The sequence below is a fragment of the Lissotriton helveticus genome, chromosome 10 (assembly GCF_964261635.1).
Source record: "Lissotriton helveticus chromosome 10, aLisHel1.1, whole genome shotgun sequence".
Classification (NCBI taxonomy): Eukaryota; Metazoa; Chordata; class Amphibia; order Caudata; family Salamandridae; genus Lissotriton; species Lissotriton helveticus.
The window spans coordinates 353,879,512-353,903,930 of record NC_136071.1 but is presented as its reverse complement, the minus strand read 5'-3'; the positions used below and the strand labels follow the sequence as shown (position 1 = coordinate 353,903,930).

General features: G+C 42.7%; 1 protein-coding gene across 1 annotated transcript in view; it reads right to left on the bottom strand.

The window, feature by feature from the left end:
* Positions 1–24,419, bottom strand: part of LOC144783816 (uncharacterized) — a 249,629-nt gene that overhangs the window by 65,335 nt on the left and 159,875 nt on the right. The window contains exon 4 of the mRNA XM_078662562.1: positions 16,294–16,382. Within this exon, the coding sequence (XP_078518688.1) occupies positions 16,294–16,382 (89 nt within the window). The remainder of the gene's footprint in view (positions 1–16,293; positions 16,383–24,419) is intronic.

Here is a 24,419-nt window from a genome sequence, read left to right as displayed (position 1 = left end):
GATTCACTAATGAAGTATGATGAAGATAAGCAGCAACCTGGTGTGAATTGTACAGGACTCCACCGAATTAAAAAATAAATAACCCTACTGAAGTAAGTTAAAGATTACTTGTGTGACACTGACAGGTTTACACATTATCATAAGAATCAATCCTTTAAGTTTTGTGCTCAACATGGAGTATAACACCAAAGATTTACATTATTATCCAAACTCATATTCCAGAGGAATTTAATTAAATCAATGGTATGCAGAGCCAAAACCACATCTTGGAATAAAACCGAGCTGCTTGATTCGCATTTGGAGCTGCTTGTCAACACTGATAGGTCTCCTTAAAAGGGATCTACCCAATCCTGTGAACTCTTACACAGCATGCATCTACGCTCAGTGCCGCCGCGCAACAGATATTAGGTTCATTGCAGTAAAGTGTTCACTAGAAGCTCCCAGGAGGTGCCTGTCATTCCGAATATGTTGGTCTCATAGCTGCTGGGGTGCAGGAGGTGGTGCCACTGCATCTGCTGAACTTTGCTCACTTAAAAAGTAGTGCCACTAAAGCAGAAGTTTTTGTTTTGGATTTGAACCCCACCCTCCCTTTTCATTGGTGCTTCAATGGTGAGTGATTCTGAAGCTCTCTATTACCTGGCCCTTCAGATTTGTGATTAGAGGTTATTGGTTGACAGGTTTTAGGTGCGCCCAATCTTAGCAGGCTAGGAAATTCGAGCCCAAGGAATTCAAGTGATCTGCTTAAACTACTGTTTTTAGGCACGCCAAGGAAGTTGGGATCAGGGCGTGGTCAGACCCTACACAACATGGAGAGGAAAACCACAGTCAGATTTAAGAGAGTGAACTGAACTGGTTTTGTATAAAATGGACTGATAGGCATGTGCAAGATTCACAGCTGTGAAGAAATAATGCTCTTCACACCTGTAGTTCAGATTTAAAAATGGTATTATCAGTAAAATATGCAATTTTTAGGTCTGGTGCTCGCCAAAACATTTTGATTTTACTGAAATTGTACGTTTCATATACTTAAAAGGGATTTTCAGCCATATCTCTGCTCCATTGGCTTATTATTGATACTTTCACGTTTTCCATCAACCCAACATAGCATTCAGCCTTGGGTCAGCCCACTTCAGCCATTTGCTGGCTTCACTATGAGTGATTCCTTCTTCCCTTTCACAAAGAGCAAATCCACACACAAAGTAGTTCCCTTAAGTGCCACAGACTACTAAGGCAAAGTGTGCTGTTTTATGATAAAATTATTTTCTGCATTGAGCCAATTTATTTTTTATTTTTAGATTGGTGAGGATTTGGCAGGTTCCCCACCAAAGAAGTAAAGAATACAAGAAGCAGTCACCCCACCAGTACTTTGGAGCAAAACTAGACTACTACTTAATCGAAAGAGCCAAGGAAAATACAAATAGCAAAAATGTGCTAGGTAGCTGCTGGTAACATAATATAATATCATAAACAGAGCCTTCATTTCCAACAAAACAGAAGAATATTCATCAATCCTTAATCAAGTGCCAGCAAAGCTCCTTTCAGAATCAAAGCACATAGTCAACCATATTATAGTGGTTTTCGTAAACACAGCCTATTGGGAATACTGAATTTGCATTTTGTACCCACTAATTCCATGGGACGTGATGGGTCTCTTGGAGTTTGAGAGACACTGGTTTTAGAAGACACATGCGTGTCACTTTTTGGAGGCAAGGACACATGGAAAACCCCAAAAGGCTGGAGAATATTGGGCAGCATTCAGAGCTGGATTCCCCGAGGATCCACACCCAGTGTAGACCTTAAGGCAACCATGTGAGAGCAGTACACAATTTTCGTACGACAGCATTCAAACCTTGCTGTTGTGAAAGAATAATGCTCTTGGGTATTATGGCAGGTCCTGATATCCCAGAAGAGTTATTGTTTGGAACTGCCTGCAAACCCCATGGCTTTGAAGAAACCATGTTTAGTGAATTGTTTGTCATAATCAGTGCTTGCAAAACAAACACAACAGGGCATAGTCCCAAAAGCAATTCTTATACCATGAGGTGGTGCTGCTGAATGCCAGGGTTGCAGAACACCAAGGCTACCTAGCCTTGATCCTACATCATGCACCTTTCTTATACCACCCTATACTTCCTCTCTCTTTATCTCATCCTTGTGGTTTGTTTTTTTATCTCTGCTATGTCCCTTTAGCCCAATTTTCCTGTCTTTCTCCCTTGTCTGCCTTTCTTTCTTTTACTATAAGTCAAGGTTTGATGATGAAAAATAAGCCCTGTTCCCCAAACCGCGCGTGCCCAAGCAGCTACCTGTATTGTTCTATTCACATTATACGCTGAGCATATTCCTGGTAAGAGAACAGCTCCTTAAGCTGCCTAGAGTGTGTCAGACTTGCTCACCACACTCGCTTGCCCGGTGTAATATGGGACATTTCACCAAGCTCATTATAGCTCCCAGACTTGCCAGTCAGCCTAGCAGGGGCGTAAGCTTCAGAGGACTGTTTGGGGTCTTACACCCCCAGGGTCGGCTCCCGTTGGAATGGAGGAGCGCGCACCCCACTTAAAAGCCTCAGAGATTAAAAAATAAAACGGTAATTTATTACTATTTTATTTTTCATGCCCAGTCCTGAACAGAGGGTTAGGACAGGGACGGGACTGCTTCTGAGTGACAGCAGCAGGAAGGAGGGTGGGCTGGCTGTGCACTGTTTAGAGTGCGCATGTCTTTTTGGCAGACCATCTTGCCACGGCCAGCCACATATGTGCACTTTAAACCTCTCTAATCCAGCTAGTTTAGAACAAGCAAAAGCCTCTAGAGGTCTGTACAGCGCCGAGTGAGGCAGCTCCCACTAATCCTAGCGCTGCTGTCATGCTGGTGACAGCAGCACCAGGATTGGCCAAGGGAGTTGATGCATCCAGTTCCAGGGAAGGAGGAGGTCCGGACCGGAGGACGTTGTGTTCGTGTAAGGTTAGTGTTTTTTTGATAAATTATTTGCGCACGTTTTTATTTTATATATTATTTAAGCGCTGGCCAGCGCCCACCACCCCCATGGATGCCAGCCACCACTGTGAACCCCACACATTTTTTTTTATTCTGAAGTGAATTAATGGGTACAGGTGCTTTTAGTTTGGTATGTTGAGGTGTCTGTTGGATTTCACACTGGATTTTTACATACCCATACTGACAAAACACTCACTCTCTCGTCTCTGCCTTAAAACTTGGAGGCATATTAGCAAGAACCTCCAACAGAAGCCCAGGTTAGATGTCCTGCACATCTAACCTGGGCTTCTATTGGAATTCTATAACGCATATTGCAAGCCCATTATCGCCATTTTAGCAGCAGTTTCCTGCCGCTAAAACGGTGATAATTTTAACGAGGTTCATGCTAATATGCCCCTAGGTTAGTTTGAAAATTATTGCGTTTCAAGTAACCCTGATAATCCGCACTCCTCTCTCTTTCCACTTGCTCTTAAGCCCCCCTCCTGTTATGCTTCTCATAATGTATTTTAACAAGATATGCCAGTGTGATTATCGAGAACTCTGAAGCTTACACCCCCAATCTTACTGACCAAGATACGCCCCTGGAGCCTAGTGCATTCATTACTTGAATGGGCAGAGTGAGACATGACTACCGCTTTGGTCGCCTGCTTACCTCTAAGTACCTAGCTGTGATGTCATTAGCTCAGGAAGGGGATCCTCTTAGGCCCGTAAGTATGTTACACGAGCAGGATAACAGATGTGTGGAAACAGCTCTTGTCCTAATCCCAACTAAGCTTTGAAGTCACCAACCCATCCCTGTCCAGTTCATTTCCTGGTTAAGTTGCGGGCCAGCTCTGTCCTCTCCTTTCTGAGTACACTGCTAGTAGGGAGGTTGATTGCCAATGATGTTGGTGGCCTGGATCTGTGACCTTGGGCTACTACAATGGAGGAACAGAAAAGGGCAGGGAGGACATCAGACGAAATGAGAAAACATGATATTGTGTTGTGTCCAGGTGACTGAGTCCTCAATAAAAATTCAAATGGTTTGTTGGTGGGGACATTTGGAGGACCCACATATGGCATCAATGCTTAATTTGTGATGGTGCTTGAAAGTGGTAGGTAACGGAACTTTTTTTTGGGGGCCAGGACTTATGTTTCATCATATACTTTGACCCAGTGCAAGGCGGAGAAAGAAAGAAAAGGGAGATAGAAGGAGAAAAGGAAAGATGGGAAAATAGTAACAAATGAAGAAGACAGGGATGAAAAATAATCTGCAAGAGGGAGACAGGAAGTATAGGGATGGGACGAAAGAGGCAAGAGGTGGAGTCAAGACTAAGCGGGCCTGGTACGCGGGAGTTGGTGGCACCAGCCAGTGGCGGTTGCCATAAACAAAGGGTAGTGGGGCAGGTGGAGGGAACGCGGGAGGGGTCGTGCGAGTGGGGGTTAGAAATACTTTTTTTTTTTTTTAAAGAACTTACCTTTAGCCGCTGTCGCCTCCAGCATTTAGTTGCACCGCCTCTCCTCTTCCTGCCTGGTCACAGAAGCCCCTGGGATAGTCTCCCATCCAATCCTTGTGCTGTAGAGCAGCACGTGGATTGACCTGAGTGGGCTAGAAAGATGATCTGTTCAGGCCAGGGAGTCTGTGGCATTTCTCCAGCCCGGCTGCTCAATGCAGCTGAGATGGAGAAAACCTAAGTGCGCATGTGTGTTTTGGGGGGCCTGAGACGGCCAACCAAACACACATGAACATTTAGGGAGTGGCGTGCACGTAGCACTCCTCCTCCCCCCTCCCATTCCTTGGCCACGCCCCTCTGTACAGCGCTGGCTCGGAACCGGCAAATACAAAATAAAATGATGCAAGAACATCATTTTATTTTTCATTTGCTGGATCTGAACCAGGTAGTGGGGTAACGCTTCTCCGCCATTACAGATGAGCCGCCACTGGCACCAGAAGCAGCTCCATAGGAAAATCTTAGACCACTGGACTTAAGCACTGTAGGCTGGAGAGTAAACAGGTGGCAGACAAAGGAATCAAGAGTGAAGGGCACTTTAGGAGGGACTAGGTGAGAAAAATGTTGAGGAATAGAAACATTTCTGATGAAAGATGAAGCGGTTTACTTCAAAAAGGAACACTGTCGCTTGTGCACATGGTGAGAATGGTCCCTTGTCCTCCTCCTCCTGTCCTTTCCTTCTATTCCTTTGTCCCCTACACCTCTCTGCCATGTCTGGTAAGAGACTGCCCTCCCAAATCTCCCTCCACACACCGATGACTGCACACATGCCCACACTCAAAGGTTGGAGGAAATCTGAAGTATTTGGAAGTAACCCCCTCCCCCCCCCCCCCCCACACACACACCCTGACAGAATTTCAGGGTGAAGATGGCAGATTGCTCAGACAGTCACTCCAGGACCAGGAGCCCTGGGGACTATTCCACGATGCAGGCCTTGTGCCTACGTCCAGGCCTGATGGGGTGGGAGACTCATGTTTTGAAAACAAAATGATTTTTTCCTAAATCCTCCTTATCTATTCCCAAATGTCGACAAGCACCGAGGTGGGTTTCTTCTGTGTTCATATTTTTAGGCTGCTGGAGGCATTTCTCTGTGACTCTCAATAGACCTTTGATCTATGTTATGTGATTGGATTACTAGAAGAAACTTTACATTTGGAGAGGAATTAAGAAAACCTTACCTTATAAACGGGCACAGTTCTATGTATTGACCTATGCAGTAAAACGGGCATGCATCTTATGTAAATCGTGGGGGTCCCAGTGTGCGGTGATGATGGAGCATGTGACCACACTTGCATCAGTGCAATGACATGTGATGCCAGCACGCTGACACAATGCTACAGCCATGGTGCTAGCGGGTGTTTGTCCAGTCCTTGCCTCACTCCCCGACCACACAAGATACCCTCAATCCCCAGGCAGTAAAAGACGGAGGGGGAGGGAATTTTGAGGGTGGATAACCACCCCTTTACAGTATGACAGTTAAAATTATTCAGGGCCTCCGGAATTATGTGGCAGAGGAGGACCGACGAATTATGTGGCAGTTTTGAGATAATTCTGCTGCAAGAAAATGCAAACTATGTGGTGTCATGCAGTACATTTTGTGATAGTATTACTTCATTACTTTGTCATTTTTAAACTTTGAAATACTGTCTCGGTAAAGGTTTCACCTCATTATCACCCATTTAATACCCAAATAAACAAAAAGGCAACTGACAGGTGACCAGTCAACCTTTGTGACAGGCGGCAATAAGTGTCACTGCATTTTTAGTAACTTATGATCAGTTTGTGCTAGAAATGTTTTTTTTGTGTAAAAAACGTCAAATTATTCGTAGTAGGAGCATTTTACATTTAATAACACATTAAGAAAACCTCAAAAATGTATGTTAAGCAGCATTTTGTATTTTAATCTATGCAGCATAACGTCGTATTTAAATTAATGTTGGACCACTGCACACATTGATTAATAAAACTAAGTGGGTCTTAGCACCCACTGCTGAGATCCCATGTGATCTGCAGGTCTCATGTACAAATCCTAGCATGGTGGATTCAGCTGAAGTCAATGTAAAGAGTACTGTACAAGAATGAGTAATAATGGAACAATTACAATGCTAATGGCCATTTTGCAGCCTTGGGATTTACTTGCATCACATAAAACTACTTTGAAATTTGAAGCAGTAGCAAGCTAGCAGGATGCCACTTTTTCTATTATCTCCGATCACCAGCCAATACTTTATCTCAGATCGTCCCAGAAGCACGAATAGGCTTTGAAGGTGTATTAGAACATTGGAATGTTGAGCACTTCATTGAAGACAATGCCGTGCTCTGGGCTTCTAATTGCTGGTAGAAGCCCGGAGCTCCAAAATTCAAATGATTGCTCACAGCTGTTGCTGTGAACAAATGCCTCATGGAGACCAAGGGGATTTCAACCCCCAAGGGCTTCATGAGGTCTTTGTTTCATAAATTAGAACATTCTGCACTCTAGGGTCGGAATGTTCTAATAGCCTAAGAGCCTGGCGTAGCGGCCTCTACCGGCCATTAAAGGCCAGCTCCCTTGTTAAATGCCCTCGCATTTGGCTCGTTCCTTTAACGCTGGAGTGGGCCTTTAATGGCCGGCAGAGCCTGCTACATCAGGCTCTAACGCTATAGTGTTAAACTGGTTCCCTTCCTATTTATTGAGCCAAACTCACGTGGATAGAATAGGTAATTTTGTATCTAGCAATGTCAATCTGCAACAAGGGGTTCCTCAAGTCTCCATTCTGTCTTTGATTCTACCAATCTATATTTGGTACCACTTGGATCTATCCTCAGAAACCAGGAATTCTTTTATCATCATTATGCGGACAACACCCAGATCTATTCTAAGATTTTGTCTCCGAATGATATTGCTTTGCTCTCTAGCACCCTGGAAAACTTTAAAAGATGGATGTCCAATCATTGCAGAAAACTCAAGTCCTCAAAAACGGAGGTTCTTAAAATCTCCCGAGATAAAATCCAACTTACCTGTTCAATCATGGATTGATCCCGCACTCTCCTTCATTGTAAACCTGTTATGATGCATAGTGCCAACACCCTGAGTGTCAACATCAACAACCTTCAAAGACAAATATCTACCAAGAGTACATTACTAACCTAGGCTACTTTGTGGTATCAGACTGTTTATTCCTGATCAAAACATACAGTCTTTAGTTCAGGCACTGGCTGTTTCAAGACTGGATTGCAGGAATTTGCTTCTCACTGGCCTGCCAAGAGTTAACAATCTCCTATTAGAGCCGCGCTAAATGTAGCTTCTCACTTTACTTCTGGATGTAAGCAATTTGACCACTTTACTCCTGTCCTTAAAACACTGCAGTGACTTCCCATGCAAGCAAGAGTGCCGCTTGTGACCACTTGCAAAGCCCCACACATGTCCGGTGCTTCCTGTTAGGCTGGGAAAACTGTCAATCTCTGACAGTCAATAGGTCTTGATAGATGTAGAGTCTCCTCTCCTTGGCCTTCTACATTCAAAGAAGAACAGTGTATGCGTAATTCTTTCTGTAACAGCGCCACACGCATTCGTACAGCTCACTGTCTTGCAACTTTTAAAAACTCTCCTTTTTAAGAGACACTTACTTTGAGACTAAGAACATTATCTACTGTTCTAACATCTAACCCCTTTCACGTAACCAACAGATGGGCTACATTTGATTCCTTCTCAACAGGCTGTCTCTACTTTCTGAAGATGTCCACCCTTCTTTGTATTATTTCAGAGTACCTTTCCTTCTTTCATCTTTGACTCTTTCTAATCCTTCCATTGCTTTACTATTCTTCTATATTTAACTTTTCCCCCTACTTTCTACTCCATTTTGTTGATAAAATTTTAGGCCCCCGTTCAGTGGTTGTGGATGAGTTTTACCCTGATTTGGACATGTGTGGTTGGTTTTCTTTATAATTATATGTAGCCTGTTTGTGTTCATTTGACTGACACTGTATTTTTAGGTCGGACTACAAAGGTCTGTAGCTGTCTTGCTAAGTTAATGTAGATAAAAGAAACTTACAAGGACCCTGCTGTTCGGTGAAGTGCTCTGGACATGTTATTGATCCACTGCATCATTGCAGTATGATTGGTACATGACTGAGCGCTGAACTATTTTTGCATTTAACAAACAGAAACATGTTGCAGTCAAACGCAGTCTCTCATACCAATTTGGTGGCCATTTTGGATTTAGCATATATTCCTGAACCCAACATGGCTAGCACACTGGACAGAGACAACTGCATTTCCCCGGTGCCACACTTCTATCACCCACCCCCACTGCACACAACCTTCAGCATCACTTTCTTCAAATGTACTGCACAACTTCTGTGCACAGTCACTGTACCCGAACCACCACATTGCATTGTCACATCATCGCGCCACACTGCCACTCATTGCATTACTACATCCAGCTCGCAACTATACCTGCACTACCACCTGCCAGCACCACATTACCACATCCCAGCACCACATTACTTCCCCAAAAATCACCCTCCAGAACTGAACTATTAACACCAAGCGTCACACTTCAACCCCAGCCCCATGCAATTAGCTCAGCACTAAACTATGCTGTCTCAAAGGGCACGTTGATCTCCAGAACCACACTGCTGCTTGCACCACTAGCCCTGCTCTACCCCTTTCCACCCACATAACAGTACTAGCCAAGCCACTGCACTGCCAACCCACTGCTGCCCGCCACAGCATTACCACTCTATGCCACCACAGTACAACGGGTATAAAGACACAGCATGTTACAGCACTGCTACCCCTGCACAACTGAATAGCCCCCTCTAGTACCTCGCTACCATGTCAGCACTGCCGCTCCAATTCTAGTGCTATTGTGAATAATAGCAATAGACTACTACTCCACAGGAACTCACAATAACCCCAACCACTGCACTACCGCGCCATGGCTACTGCACTCACCTCAGCCACGGCCCCAGAAACTCACAGCAGCACCCTACGACATGGCACAGCTCTGCCAGCTCCAACACTGCACTTCCACCCACTATACAGGACTGCCATCTTTGAGAACCACATGGAAACACACTGCCGCCATAGCACCACAAGCCAGCCCTTTCTACTGCTTACTAGCAATATATTAAACCCCCTAAACATTGCACTATATCCCAGACATTGCATTACTACTCTGAGCATTGCATTAAAATCCCAATATGATTGCACTGCCATCTCTCATTAACACATTACTATCGCCACTGCACTATCATCCCATCCCTGCCCATCCCATCCCATCCTGCCCATCCCGCCCATCCCATCCCACCCCACCACTCTCAGCAGCACAGTATGACCTCCATTCACCATAGCACCACCCCCCACCACAGCACTACAGCTCGATGGCACATTAATGCCACACACATTTCCATACTACCATCCCTACAGAGTGATACTGCCACCCACATTCCACTGCACTGCAACCCTCAGTACCACTCTAATAATATCAGTGCTGCACTGCTAGACCCTCTACCAGTTTTTCTGCACAACACCTCACTAGCACCTGACACCACTGTACTACTATCATACTACCACCCAGCCACTAAAGTACATCTTAAAGCTGGCTCTGGCGAGGCCACAACGGAAACACAAGAGACAGTGAATGTCCACAAGGAGCTGATCGAGTCAGGCACACAGAACACCACGTGTGTCTCCAGCAGCACCGTCAAGGCCATTCGCTATTCTTTAATCCCAAAATCTGACACTGCCATTACAGTATCTCAACAGGTCCCTCATCTTACCCTCCTATTATTTCAATCTGCATTCTTCACTTTCAACCTAAAGACAAAGTAGGAGTTACCGTTCTTGCTCCAGGTTTCTAAACACAAAATGCAGCTGTGTCCAGAAGCAAGTCTGAAGCAACTCCCTCTGTCATTTGAACCGAAGTGACATCCACGCAGTGGCGACTGGTAGGGAACGGTGGCGGGGTGGGGAGGAGGGAATTTAGAAAAAAAAATACTTACATTGTCGTCGGTCACCAGCCGTGGCCTCTCCTCTGACAGAGGAAGCACCCAGGCTCCCCTAGCCAATCACGATGCTGCCTTATAGCAGTGTTGTGATTGGTCTGAGCGCAGTGGTTCGCTACTCAGACGGGCACTGGGAGGATGTGCATGTTGTCCACCCAATCTGTACAATACAGCCGGTAGAGAACATGCAAAGTGTGCATGGCAGTTTAGCCTGCCCAAGAAGGCTAGCCAAACCGTCATGCGCACTTTAGGTTTAGTAGCACCCACTCCTCCTCCCTCTCCCAGGCTGTGACAAGCCCAGCCCAGCCCGCCCCCAACCTAGCTGGCTCCTTACAGAAGAAGAAAATGATAATAACGTGACAATATTAATGTTGCATTATTATCATTTGCTTTTTACACTAGTGGAGCGATGCTCCTCCACCACTCTGCATCCACGATTAATATCTCCCTCTTGAAAGAAATTATCCAAAGATCTCTGATCCAAATGCTGGCTACCCACCGACCAATCTCCATCCTCTTCTCTCACAGCAAGACCCCTGGAAAATAAGGTCACAAGGCAACTCTAATGATACAAATCCTTCAAAATCATCAAACTGGATATACACAGACGCAGGCAGAACTATTGAATCCTTTGGAAGAAAATAAAAACACAGCACACTGGACAGTGGACAGTGACAAGTCGGCTTTATTCAGGCCAAAGGTGGGCTTCTAGGGGTGTAGTAAGTTCAATAATGCCCTAATCCTCACCCTGCTTTGTTGAGCACCCTGTTTGCATGCCGGCTTTACATATGCACCTCAGCACTTTATACATAGTGGTTACCCTGCCTTGTTTAGGTTAAGGGTGGGTCACTAGAGGCCCAGTCAAGAATAACAATGATCCAATCCCTTATCTTGCCTGGTTGAGGTCCTGGTTATACACAGGTTAGGTAGCATGCACCGAGCACTTCATGCATAGGGGTGTCCATCGGGCAGTAATAAGGTCAGCCCCGTTTATAGTGGCATCATAAACCAAGTTGGGACGTAAAAACCTGTGGTTCTAGGTAAACAACCTCCTTTGTCACAGGGACCTGGTCGCATGCGGGTTTTGCACTATGCAATTGTCCACTCTATGTTTCGGCCTTCAGCTGGTGCCCTGGCACCAATGAGACTGGCTATTTCAATAACATGTACTTCACCCTCTGGTTGGGGCTAATGCAACTGGCATCCTGTAGCAATATAAGTTGTGGTGGTGAAAAGTGTAGCGCACTAGGCTCCCCGGTTTCACGCTGAGAGGAGGTTTTCTTAATGTGATGTCTATCCTTTTTATATTACCCCTTTTCTTAATAATCACTTGAAGGCATGCCCAATGTATGTTCTGTAACGTTTATTGTTTTTATCAACTGATAAACTATTATCTATCCAGCTACCCTATCCTCGACATTTTAGCAACCCCTAATGCCATTGACTACAACTTATTATTGAGAAGGCTCTGTAATTGTCTGTAATCTCTGGGAATGCCCTAGCATGGACCAGATCATTCCACTCAAACTGTAGTCAATAACGTCTTATCAGAGAATCTGAATCTTCCTAATGTAGATGTTCATTATATATGGGCAGCCATGGGTAGGAGTTGTTACCTGGGGCTTGATCTTTGGTACCTCTGGCACAGCCATACACCTGTTCTCAGGGGTCAGCAATGCCTTTCAGTGATTAAGGGAAGGACACATGGAGAACTCAGTGATACTTTCGGGGTCAAAGCGCACATAATGCCACTTCGATTATCCCTGACCTTTTCAGGACTCAAGGTACATGCATGCACAATGTCATGCAGGGTTGTATGATGGTACAATGCAGGTAAATACATCGTATGCCTTTACTGCACATTTTTTACCACACACGTTTTACCAAGAATATGCTTTTACATTCCATGCCATTACCACGCACTGTTTTTATATATAAAAACAATGTATTTGTGGGGAGAGAACCCCCCCCCAAACCCTCAGCTTACCTTAAATGTGTGGTAAAGGCATGCACGTGGTAAAAATAGGTGTGGTAATAGCACAACAAGGTAAAAACCTTGTTGTAAAGGCTGTTTCCCGTCTTGCAGAGTTCCTCAGGGGTCTTATTATGTTCATCTGCCTTTTAACTCAGCTCCTACTGCAATATCAGATGAACTCTAGATGCACGCTGATGACACCCAAAACCTCTTCAAGCTGAAAAATTGGCAGGTGAACCTGGTCAGGATTACGACACACCTGAACCTTTTGCTCCTTTCGATAGATGAGAGGTTCCTTTTCATGAATGAAGACAAGACTGAGATTGCGGCATTAAAAGGATTAGAAACTGACTTATTCCTCTTAAAACGGCTTCCCAACTTAGCCACATCCCCACTCACCATGCTGAAGGGTGGGGAATGTGGAAGTTCCATTTGATGTGGACTTCTCTGATCAAGGGCGTGAATGTGCAGCTTTCGCTGCTTGGAAAATTCGTCCACTCCTCCAAACTAGCCCAGGCAAGCATAATAGACAAATTAAAATTCGAACCTGGTTTGGTCCAGAGTAACAGTGACAGCAGAAGAAAATCTTTTCAGAGTTTTTAGATGGAAAAACGTGAGATATTTATAGAGATGTGGCCAGTTGGGAGACCATTATTTTACTAAGTGCCCCCACCGTTCATTTGCAAATATACAGGATGAAAAGACCAATCTTTCCTCTTTGATTGATGAGAGAACTTAAGATAGGAGCTGCAGATCAGCTGCACAATTTTAAAAAGTTTGATCCCACAACAGTAGATAAAATCCATAGTCAGCAGCAGATAACTTTTTTTAAAAGTGGAGGCAGCTCAGAGCTCTCAGGGAAGCGTGCAGATCATCATGTGTGGTCATTGGAACAAGGGCATCAACACAATTCATAAGTTACCCGATAAGAAAGAGCTGGTCCAATCTCATGTTCCACCTCTAGTTGCAATTCTCTGGTCAGCTCTGGAGGAATGATGGTCAGGAAGGCTGGGGAGAGGAGTTGGCCTAATGGCTATGGCGGTTGACCTCGAATCTGGGGAACCGGGTTCGAGTCTCGGCAATGACGCTGAACAGCCTGTGAATCTGGGCAAATCACTTAATCTCCCTGTGCTTAACAAAAATGAAAGTGTCCTCATGTAATGTAACTCGTGCAATGTAAAGCGTTCTGATACCCGATTCGGGTCAAGTTCACGCTATAGAAAATTCAGAAGAAAAAAAAAAGGCTGCAGACGGATCAAGTGAACCAGCACCACTGACTGCTGACGTCCCTTTCCAGGAGTAGGTCATTCAGAACTTCCACCAATCGGACACAAGCCTGCCCGGACTCACTCAAGCAGATTTTAATCTTTCATGAACTGTTGAGTTGATTCATTATTACCCATTCCATCAGTTTAGTGGGATATGACAGATTAGAGATCGAGTAGTTTGTGAAATCTGCTACATTGGATATGATTTTAACAACAGCGGGATCAGCATTGATTAAGTCACATTGGTACACTTTCTTAGGACAAGGAAAGATACGTTAAGACTAGAGTGTGCACTCAGGTAAGCAAAAACAATGAGTAGAATATGATGTATTAACTGCCTGAGCAATGAGCAATTGTTGATTTTATTTAAATGAATTATTTTATTTTTAGTACCCGTCCAAATAACATTGCAGAGCATGCCAGTACAATTGTTTCTTAATAAATGCACCCCAGTAGATGTACTGACAATACAGTTTTTTATATGACAGATCATTTCTAACCTATACAATAAAATGTGTATTAGTTATAATTTTTAGTGATATGTTTTGTCTCTAATTGAACTGTTCCATGATACAATCATGTGCTGTAAGTGTATGTTAACATCTTTTTTTAATATGATTTGTGTAATCTGGGTGCAAATCCACTTATTCTGCAGTACAGCTGACACATGTTTCGCTCTACAGGACTGTGTTCCTAAGAGCGTTCTTGAGTCGTGAGAAGACTAAATACATTTTTATATAACAGAAATTGAAACACACGTTTTAAACCTGGTTAGGAATTAACTGAAATAGCATGGATTATATTGAAGATCACACATTGGATTGCATTTTTTAGAACCATTTGTACTAGATAGCTAAAGAAAATGAAATGTGTTTCATTGGAATTGGTACTACAATATAAAATAATGAATGTTAACACAAGCACCATTGTTCAGAAGAAACTATTTTACTTTGCACTACGCACTTACCTTTGATTAAGCCAAAAATATCTTGCTTAATTACTCATATTACTTTTGTGAAAGCGAGCCAAGTTCATCGGAGTAGTGTGTACAGAGCATTTTGGTTCTTTTAATTCTGCAAGATTATTCTGCCCTGTTTGACTTTGCAAAGGTAAACTAAAACAACAAGGATTGAACATAGTTATTTGCTAAGGGCACCCTTATAAAATGCAAGGAACAACTCATAAATGCATATTCTCTTTTTTGAGCTGCCAGTGAAAGAGCCGATGTATAAAGGTAGGCGTGTACAGATATTGAGTGCGGAACCCAAGATTTTACTTGCGGCAATCAATACAGCAGTATAGCAAGGATACCATGGGCCTGGTGCAAGCATGGAAAATAGCCCCTTTGGATGTTGATCGTGTAGTAAAATACAGAAATTATAGGGTTCAGTGACCCCTCAAGGCCCCAATGTAAGTGCACCGGCTGAACCAAATGTAGCTACGCCCCTGGATTATTTGTATGTGTTGTGTAGTGTGGAAGCATTCCATTGAAGAATCCTGGTTTCAAGTGGAATACTGCACAACATTCATTCTGAATCAGTGAATGAAAAGGTAAGGATTCCCAGTCTGCGCATGGGTAACTTCGGGTTTTAATCTTTACAAAGTGAATATACCGGTAGAGCACGCCCTCTTAGCCTTATGTTTTGTTTACTACTGTGGCAGGCTAAGGAAAGTTTTCAAAGGCTATGAAAAAAAGAATTTCTGCTCTCCATTAAGAAAAATAGTAGTCTGCATTTAAAAATAATTCGGCTTCTTCTCTCTGCTTCTTAATACTTCTTCCTTTTGAAATACATCTGCACACATGTATACCATTTTGTAAAGAGCACTGTATAATTTCTAAAAGCAGTGACTGCATATTTTGTAATATGCCCGTTTTTTAAAATGTATCGCGTGCATTTTTAAATAATTATGGGCTTTTTAAAAAAGAATTCCCTGAAAATGTTTAAACTATCCTGCACACTTTCTAAAATGATTTCTGAACACTTTATCCAACAGTTAAACTGCACTCGCCAAAATAGATAGAATTATGGTTTGAATATTATGAAATTACGCAGGGAACTGAAAGAAATGTGATTTAGTTGCTCAAGATTCAATTATTTTGCAGACGCCTGCATAATCAGCGCATTTTGTTGATGGAACTAGGAGATGCTGTGCTTCTCAGCCAAGGAAACTCTGTGCCAAAGGGAAACTTTGAAACAGTGAGCAGCAACACAGAATTTCAAGTAAATAATGTATTGTGAGTGTCTGTTTAGGTCTGGATTGATGATGCAACTGTCTGCATGATCTATTGTTACCAATTGCCAAAGAAATACGTCGAGTGGGCTATGACTCCACCTTTAGGAGTATTTCTCTCTTATCTCGTGGTAATTAATGGCTGTTTAGTGTATCCTTCCACCACCTAAATAGTGCTTGTTTACAATGAATAAGACACTTTTACATCTCAAAAACACACAGAACTATTAAACATGAAATTCTTTACCTCATATATGCATTTCATTCAGACATAAAAATAAAATATTTTAGCCAGGATTCAAAATGCAAGCCAAACCTAACGGTTTGCCAATGCTTTGTGTTGCTGTACCTGTGTTTGCGCTGTCCGTGGTTCTGAAATATCAGGTTCTTCCAGGTCGGGAAGTGAGTCATCATTACTGTCTGATTCATTACACGAACCTGAAAATCAGTCAGAATGTGTAATTAATTCCATGCATTTTTCTTGTGCGGTCCTATACCACGTGAGAGTGACACATCAACATGGAAAAAAATACATAATTAAGTATAGGTTTAAGCAGATGGTATGCAATACTTTTGAGTGTAAATAAACTTATGGATTCAATTGGTACAGGATCATATATAATATCCTAGCAATTCCGAACTGGTTTTGATTCACCAGGAAAATAGATTATGTTATGTTGTTGGCATTTGTATAGTGTTGAGTCTGTCATCAGTATGGCCTACTGGGGTTTTTGGCTGTCTGGGGAGCCTCAGGACCTGATTCCTGGATTTCCGTGGCAGACTGGCCTCTGAGTTGCCATGTGATGGGGAGGGGTTGCCTGGCTCAGCCAAGGTACCATTCAACACTTAGAGAAGTTTTATGATGAAGATATTGCGGACGTTGCATTTGTTAAAAGTATATAACACTCCTCAGTGTAAGTCATCAAAGTGTAAAGTAGTTTGCGGATATAGTTGCTCTCATTTTTGGCAACTTGTGAATTTATCATTTGAATCTGTGTCTTTTGAACATTTGTTTAAAAACACCTTTCTGGCATCAATTCTCAAGAAATCATCCCTGATGCCAGTGTGTTAAGCAGCTTTAGCCACTCTCAGGGCTTCCACGGCCATACAACAATTTGGAATCTTGTGAGTGGAATAGCTACAGAGCTTTCTAGAAACTTTGAAATGTATGGATAAGATGGAAACTGGATTCTGCCCTTGATGGCAATAATTGCGGTGTCAGCCAATGTTTCATCTGTGCCGCACAACGGTAATCTATCCCTGGGGTTTTGCTAGATGTGTCTCCTCCCTTTGATACTGTGGGCTACTGATTTTACATTGAAGGCAGTTGCCTTGCACTGAGAAGATTAGGAATGCTTCACATTTCAAGTACTCTTTTAGTAGGCCAGCACTCAGGCTCATTGACTGGCACTCTGCCAGCCTCACTACAACCTCTACCAAGGCACTGTACATTTATTATAGCTTCACAACATGTCCTGCTTGCTTAGAGTCCATTACTTGTGTTGCATCTTTGGTGCCCAACACCAAGTGGCAAATAGTGTATTGTGTCCTGCATGTAAGTCCCCTAAATTGAATAAAGAAAAACTTTATTCAATTATTCCTAACCATAAAGTACATAACTGAAATGCAGTAATTCATTAAAACACAATACAGATGTATAAAAACACAGTTCTTAAATCATAGAATTCGTTAAAACCATTCAGCTTAATTTAAAATAGTGTGTGTACTATACTATAATTTAGTTTGAGATTACTGTACCAACTCAAGAGCCAATGTCAATTTTTAAAATGCCTCCGCATAGGACATTTCCCAAATGTTTGGGATTCACCGCCCTCTTTTAAAAGTGCAGTGTGCGTTTAGAGGCTAAACTGACTTTCTGGTACTCCAACAACATGGCACAGTTCTGCAGCGCCTTCGTTTTCTTGAGTACTCCGCTTGTTATGCCCTTTTTCTTAAAAATAACATGTACATTAAATGCAGGTCAAACATCGCAAACTAGTTCCAAAAGGCGATAAGTACCTATTGATCTCTAACAAATTTCAGTTTTAACATTTCGGAGTTTGTTCACCAGATTACATAATTTTACTCCTCAGCATATCAGAGGAATCGAGGCACCACCCAAAAAAGCTGATGACTGCTTGCCTGCAGGTGCGGATATTCAATTTCAAGAAAATTGGTTTGAGATGTGTCTTCCTTTGGACCATACTTGTTGGGCATGTACACAAGATGACATATTGACTCCTGTTTGTAATCGCATAACCGACAATGTGAGTCTAGCCGCCTTCCCTTCCATGTCGATAGCAAGTCTTTGGAGTCAAAGTGCCCAAAACGATGGAGCGTGAAACTTTGTTTTAAGTCAAATGTGAAGCGATGTATGCTTGTGGCCTCAGATTATAGTAAGCTATGAATGGTGAGTGCGGCACAAGCCAGGTGTGTTGGTGGAGGTGGTCCTGCAACAACTTATTATGTGTTGAATACAAAGAAATTTGTTTCAAAGGGAATCCCCAGAAAAATGTCAACTCATCCAGAGTCGTGTGTTGTGAAGTTACTTCATCTTCAAAAGCACTGAAGCTTTCGGAAAAATATCGCTTTGCAGATGTATGAACAGTGCATATCACTTCAACTGAATTAACTCTCAGTGCCTCAATGGACTCTTCATGTTTCAGTCAGTACTTGGAGACTGGATGTGCATTAAACGTTCTGCAAAGCTGCAAAGTGTTTTTCTTTCAGATTGAGCGAAGTTCAGTGACAAACTTTACTGCTTGACAATGTGGCAAAGTTTTACTCTTTCCTCACATTTGTGTGAAAAATGGAAACCTTGCAACATTTATGATGCAAAAGGTAAACTTACAGAGAAAATTGTGAATACATTTGCCTCTGTGCAAAAAAAAAACAGAACACATTTTCCATATTGCCAAGTTTGGTTACAGTGAGAAGTAACTCGCTTTGGGGTGAAAATGATGTTTAACAGGCTAAGGTGAACTTAAACTGTGAAAGTTGGCAAGCTTTGCAAATAGCAAAAAAACGGGAACGCTGCAAAACTTCAACAGTGTAAAAAAAGTTTGACACACGTTGTGTGATTTGCGACTGAGTACCATCTCCCTAGGAATAACTTACTGTATTGTAAACAGGGATACCCGGAAATGTGATAGATATCGTAGTACAAAATGCGTTTTTAGGTCAAGCCCGGCAGCGCATGCGCTGCTACAAGGCATGCAGTAGTAGAGTACAGCTTTGAAGCCCTGCCCACTCTCCGCCAACATTTCTAATTGGCTTGTTCATTATCCTCCGTAAACGCTGGCTTCAAAGTCGTTATTAGGAATGTTAGTCCCTCCTTGTCCGCATTTGTTACCTCCCTTGTAGTAACCGTTCAACGTCACATGTATTATGTGCTCTGAAGCTTCTTGTCACTTATGTACAGTGAGTGGTAATAATCAGTTACTTGCATCTCTGTGGAAAAGATCGCATGTGATAATAACATCTGTGAGGGAATTCCTAAAACGAGGAATGCACTATAGTGCGAGGCGTGAGTCCGTTTTAAATGGTCTTCTTTGGTTTTACATTCTCTTCCAGAGACTCTACCTATCCCCTTTGTTACTCTAATCTTGCAATTAGTAACAAACAAAAGTAAACAAGCAAGCACTGGGAAGGGATTTAAAAACCTCCTCCGTTTGGCCTAGCTGTGCGTAATTCTGGACGGGATTCCGCAATTGGTTATACCCTTCCGCCCCTTTTACAGATTACAAGAGGGTGGTTTGCAAAACCTCGCATGCAAGACCTTCCTAGCCTACGCTACAGTGAATCCATTTTCTAGATAATAGCAGTGTTGTGTGTTGACTGCAGCAGTTTACAAACATCTTGAGTCTACAACAGCATGTAAAGTACAAGGTGTGTGCAGTTGGTGTCTACCGCCAATGTGTTTTTTTCCTTTTTCCAACCATTTTTATTTAACATTACTTTGCATTGTGTGTGGGGGATTGGAGTCAAGGATTTTCCTGGCCAGTCCTGGTTTTCAGAGGACTGTCCTGACGTTTCTCTTACATTTAAATACATGTCCCGGTTTTTGGGACAAAGGTCAATTCGTCCTGCAGAATATAATTGAAATGAAACTGCTCTTCTTTCCACAAGCACTTTGGAAGTCTGAAACAATTTAAGCATTTTAGTTGTTCTTCAGCCAGCACATGAGGAGCTGGGTGCTTGCTCCCAGCAGAGGGCAGACAGAGTGGGTAGAGGGGCAGGGAGCCTATATATATATGTATATTCAACAGCTCATTAAGGCATTTCAGAATCTCAGGGGTGAGTTATTCTTGTTGAATCCAGCCCGGTTGAAGGTTAATTTCAAGGTGACTCAGACATTCACTTCTGAGGTCAAGGCTAAGGAATATCCGAATTACCACTCTTTCATGACCAGAAAGGTTTTCTAGCTGGGAGGGTCTCCTATGTCAGTAACTGTTTGGATTAGCAACATTGTGTGGTGAACTTGTAACCTGTGTGCTCACTTAAGTGTTCCTTGAACTGTTACTATGGTAACAGGCAGTAAACAGTTTGGGGGTAGGGTTGAAAGGTACTGGCTGCACAGAAACCGTTATATTTACCCAGGATCCTCTACATGACAGAGAGGAAAGAAAACTAAGACAGAACACTGTGTAGCAGATTTACAAGTCCCTTGCGCCACTTTCGCGTCACTTTTCCCATGTTAAAAGTAATGCAATAGTGGCGCAAGGGACTTGCAAATCAGCCCCTATGTACATTACGAGCAAAAGAAGTACACAACTCTTCGAATTCTTTATTGATCACAATTAGACAGTGTTGCTTCACGATTCACAATGCACTTCACGAAATACTTTGTGCCTATTTAAATGGGAGACGGGATTGATGACATTACAAAACTTAGGGGCATATTTACAAGGACGGCGTTAAAATTGTCGCCGCTTTAACGGCACCAAACTACAAATAAAACGGCGATAATGGACTTCAAAATCCTTTGTTATCTTATCTGAAGATTTTTTCAGCATTGCTGTTTGCTATGCAAGAGTGAGAGCTGAGGCTCCCGCCCTGCCGCAGCAAACTTGGGCGAATATTATCAAGGAAAGTGTTAAAATGTTCTGGTGTAAACCTGGGATACTATTGGAATTCTCACGAATTCTCAAAAGCCTATTATTAAGCCATTATGGCCGCTTTAATGACACTTTCCTAACACTAAAGCGACGATAATTTTAACGCTGTCCTTGTAAATATATTCCCCCAATAACGCGAGAAATACAGCGATAATTTATGTTCGCAAGTGAAAAGCTTGTTAATATAAGACTGTGGACTTAACATATCAATTCACCTCGCATATTAAATATGCTTAAGTCTACTTCAGTATTTATTAAATAAGGGGGTTTTTACCCAATAGAGTCACTAGGGACCTGGGTGCTATATGATACAGAATAGGGGGTCCCAGTAAAAAGGTATCTCAAGTACACAAACAAAAACGCTTTAAAACACACAATATTAGAAAATCACAGACTAATGATTCAGCACACTGTTATTTATTCACAATGTGCTTATTCACATTTCTTATGACAAATTCATTAAAAAAACTGTTATGGTGCCCCAGGGAGAAGGGAGGGTGAGGGACGGTGTTTGTGTGGGAAAAGGATGTGCAAGGTAGGTCATTGTGACAATAATATCAATATATGATTCTTAAACAGTCAATACAACTGGCTTCAAACCACTGAGCCAGCACAATGGACGAGCTATTAATGCTCACAATTGAAAAGAAACCATGATAACGATGCTACTAATTAATAATTGGAATGGTGGTTGCATCTCCGATCATAACTACCACAGGTGTATTCCTAGGCAGAACACACAGAGCCTATTGAGCTGCGGATTGTCCAACGGAAGGTGGACGGACAACGATTGATTTGTTGATTTGTTGACTGTTTAAGAATCATATATTGATATTATTGTCACAATGACCTACGTGGTAATCCCTGGGGCTTAGACGGACCTTTGAGCTCCCTCACCCATTTATTTTGTAGCACCGAGGAATGGCGGTCCCCGGGCTACAGGGCCCCTCTGGACCCCCATCAAATGTAATATTTTAGACCCCGAGATTTGGCCCTCCCAGGTAGCTAATTTTTAAACAATTTTTATTTTTATTACGGCGGATCCATGCACCCAACGCACATTTCTCTGTTCCCCCCCCACCCAAAAAAAAACAACTGTTTGGACCCTAGGGGTCCTTGTGGGACCCCCTAAGCAGGTCTAGAAGATTAAAATATTTCTTACATGCCCCCTTTATACGTGTTAAACACTTGTCCCACTATTTTCCAGATCCTCGCTGCCAACACTTCCGGGTTTCGAATGTTGACAACCACTTGACAGTCAATTAGCGCGTGATCAGGATTGTGCGCTTAGAGTGCGCGCAAGATGCACGGATCCACCGAGGCCATAGATATATATGAACTTCTAATTGTAATTTTCTCACAAACTACTGAACGGATTTACACCATTTAAGCAAAAGGCACGAGTCTGAACATAAGACTACCACTTTGCCAAATTTGGTGTAATTCCGTTCAGCCGTTCAGGCTGTAGCCTCGATGGACGGTTCCTAAGGAAAATTGCATGGGGAAAACCCGTTTTGGGACCCCCCTTTTTTCTCAGCCCCGCTTCAAATGCAATATTTTAGACCCCGGGATTTCTCCTCCCCACGTAGCTAATTTTTAAACAAGCACAGGAGCCCGCGCTTCGTTTTTATTTTTTTTACGGCGGATCCATACACCCTGCGCACATTTCTAAGTTTTAAAAAAATATATATTTTTTTTTGGGTCCTGGGGTCCTTGTGGGACCCCCTAAGCAGGTCTAGAGGGTCAAAATATTTCTTACCTGCCTCCTTTATAAGTTTTGAACACTTGTTCCACTAATTTCTAGACCCTCGCTTCTACCGAGGCACAAAATGGCTGCCAACACTTCCTGGTTTCGAATGTTGACAACCACTTGACAGCCAATCAGCATTCTGCACGTGATCGGGATGGTGCGCTTATAATCCGCACAAGATGCGCGGATCCACCGAGGCCATAGATATATATGTACTTTTAATTGTAATTTTCTCAGGAACTAATGAACAGATTTACACCATATAAGCAAAGGCACAAGTCTGAACCAAGAACTACAACTTTACCAAATTTGGTGTAATTCCGTTCAGCCGTTCGGGCTGTAGCCGCGATGAACGGTACCTATGGAAAATTGCATGGGAAAAACACGTTTTGGGACCCCCCTTTTTTCTCAGCCCCCTCTTCACGAATCACCCCAAGAATTTCAGAATAGGAGCGGACCGGAGAACCCCACCAGTTTTGAAAATTTCGCTAAGATTCGTCAACCGGCGCCAAAGTTATTCCAAATAGAATGTTGCGGATTTCCTATGGATAATAGGTCTCAACTATAACTACCTACTGGCGACCCCCATATATATACACACACACACACACACACACACACACACTCACACACACACTCACACACACACATTTACAGCACTACGCAGAAACCGGGCCATGCCTGACAGAAGTAAGTCTAAAGACTTTAGCCTACTTTTATGTCTGGCCTGTCCCAGTTTTTGCTTCACAAAATTTGGCCATACTAATTGTGTGAATTATGCCATTTTGTTTATGTCATGCTAACACACATCATATTCATATTTTTCAGTATTTGACAACAACATTTCGTTAGACTTGGATTTGCTTCCTTTTTCCAGGGCTCCTGGTTATTTTCTTGTGATTGTCTCCTTGCAGTTTTATGTTTGTGAGCTACTGTCTCTACCTGTTTCCAAGCGCTTCCCCAACTGTTGGGACCTTGCAATGAAATATTATGTGAATTTCTCCTTTATTCATACTTGCAACATGTTTTTGTCTTCTACTAATGTCCAGTCAGTCATATCTGCTTTCCATTTATCTATCTCTGGGCTTACTTTGTGCATCCACTGGATGGCTATCCAACTCTTTGCTAGGACTAGACCCAAGGACACAAATGTATATTGTAATTTCTTTTTAGAGGGGACTTGCATAGAGACCCAGAAGACAGTGCTGCAGGGGTTGGTTAGAATATGTTTCCTATAGTTGACTGGAGTCTTCTAACTGTTGTTGTTTCCCACTATTTCCTTATATTGCGGCAATTCCACGTCATGTGAATTAAGTCTACACTGGACCTGTTTCATCTGGGGCCTGTATCTGACCTGTGTGGGTTTATTTTATAAAAATCTATTGGTGAGTAATATTACAGTTACTGTTCTTTAAACAAGTGCTAGTCCATTCTCAGATGAAGAGGTGTGTCTTTCCTTGCGCTTCACTCATACATAAAGGCCCAGATGTAGGTAAATCTGATTTACCGACTCTAGAATACCGAATTTTACCCATTCGGTATTCTAGATTCGGTAAATCAGATGTAGGTAAAAAATCGGTAATTTTTACCGAATCTGTATGATTCGGT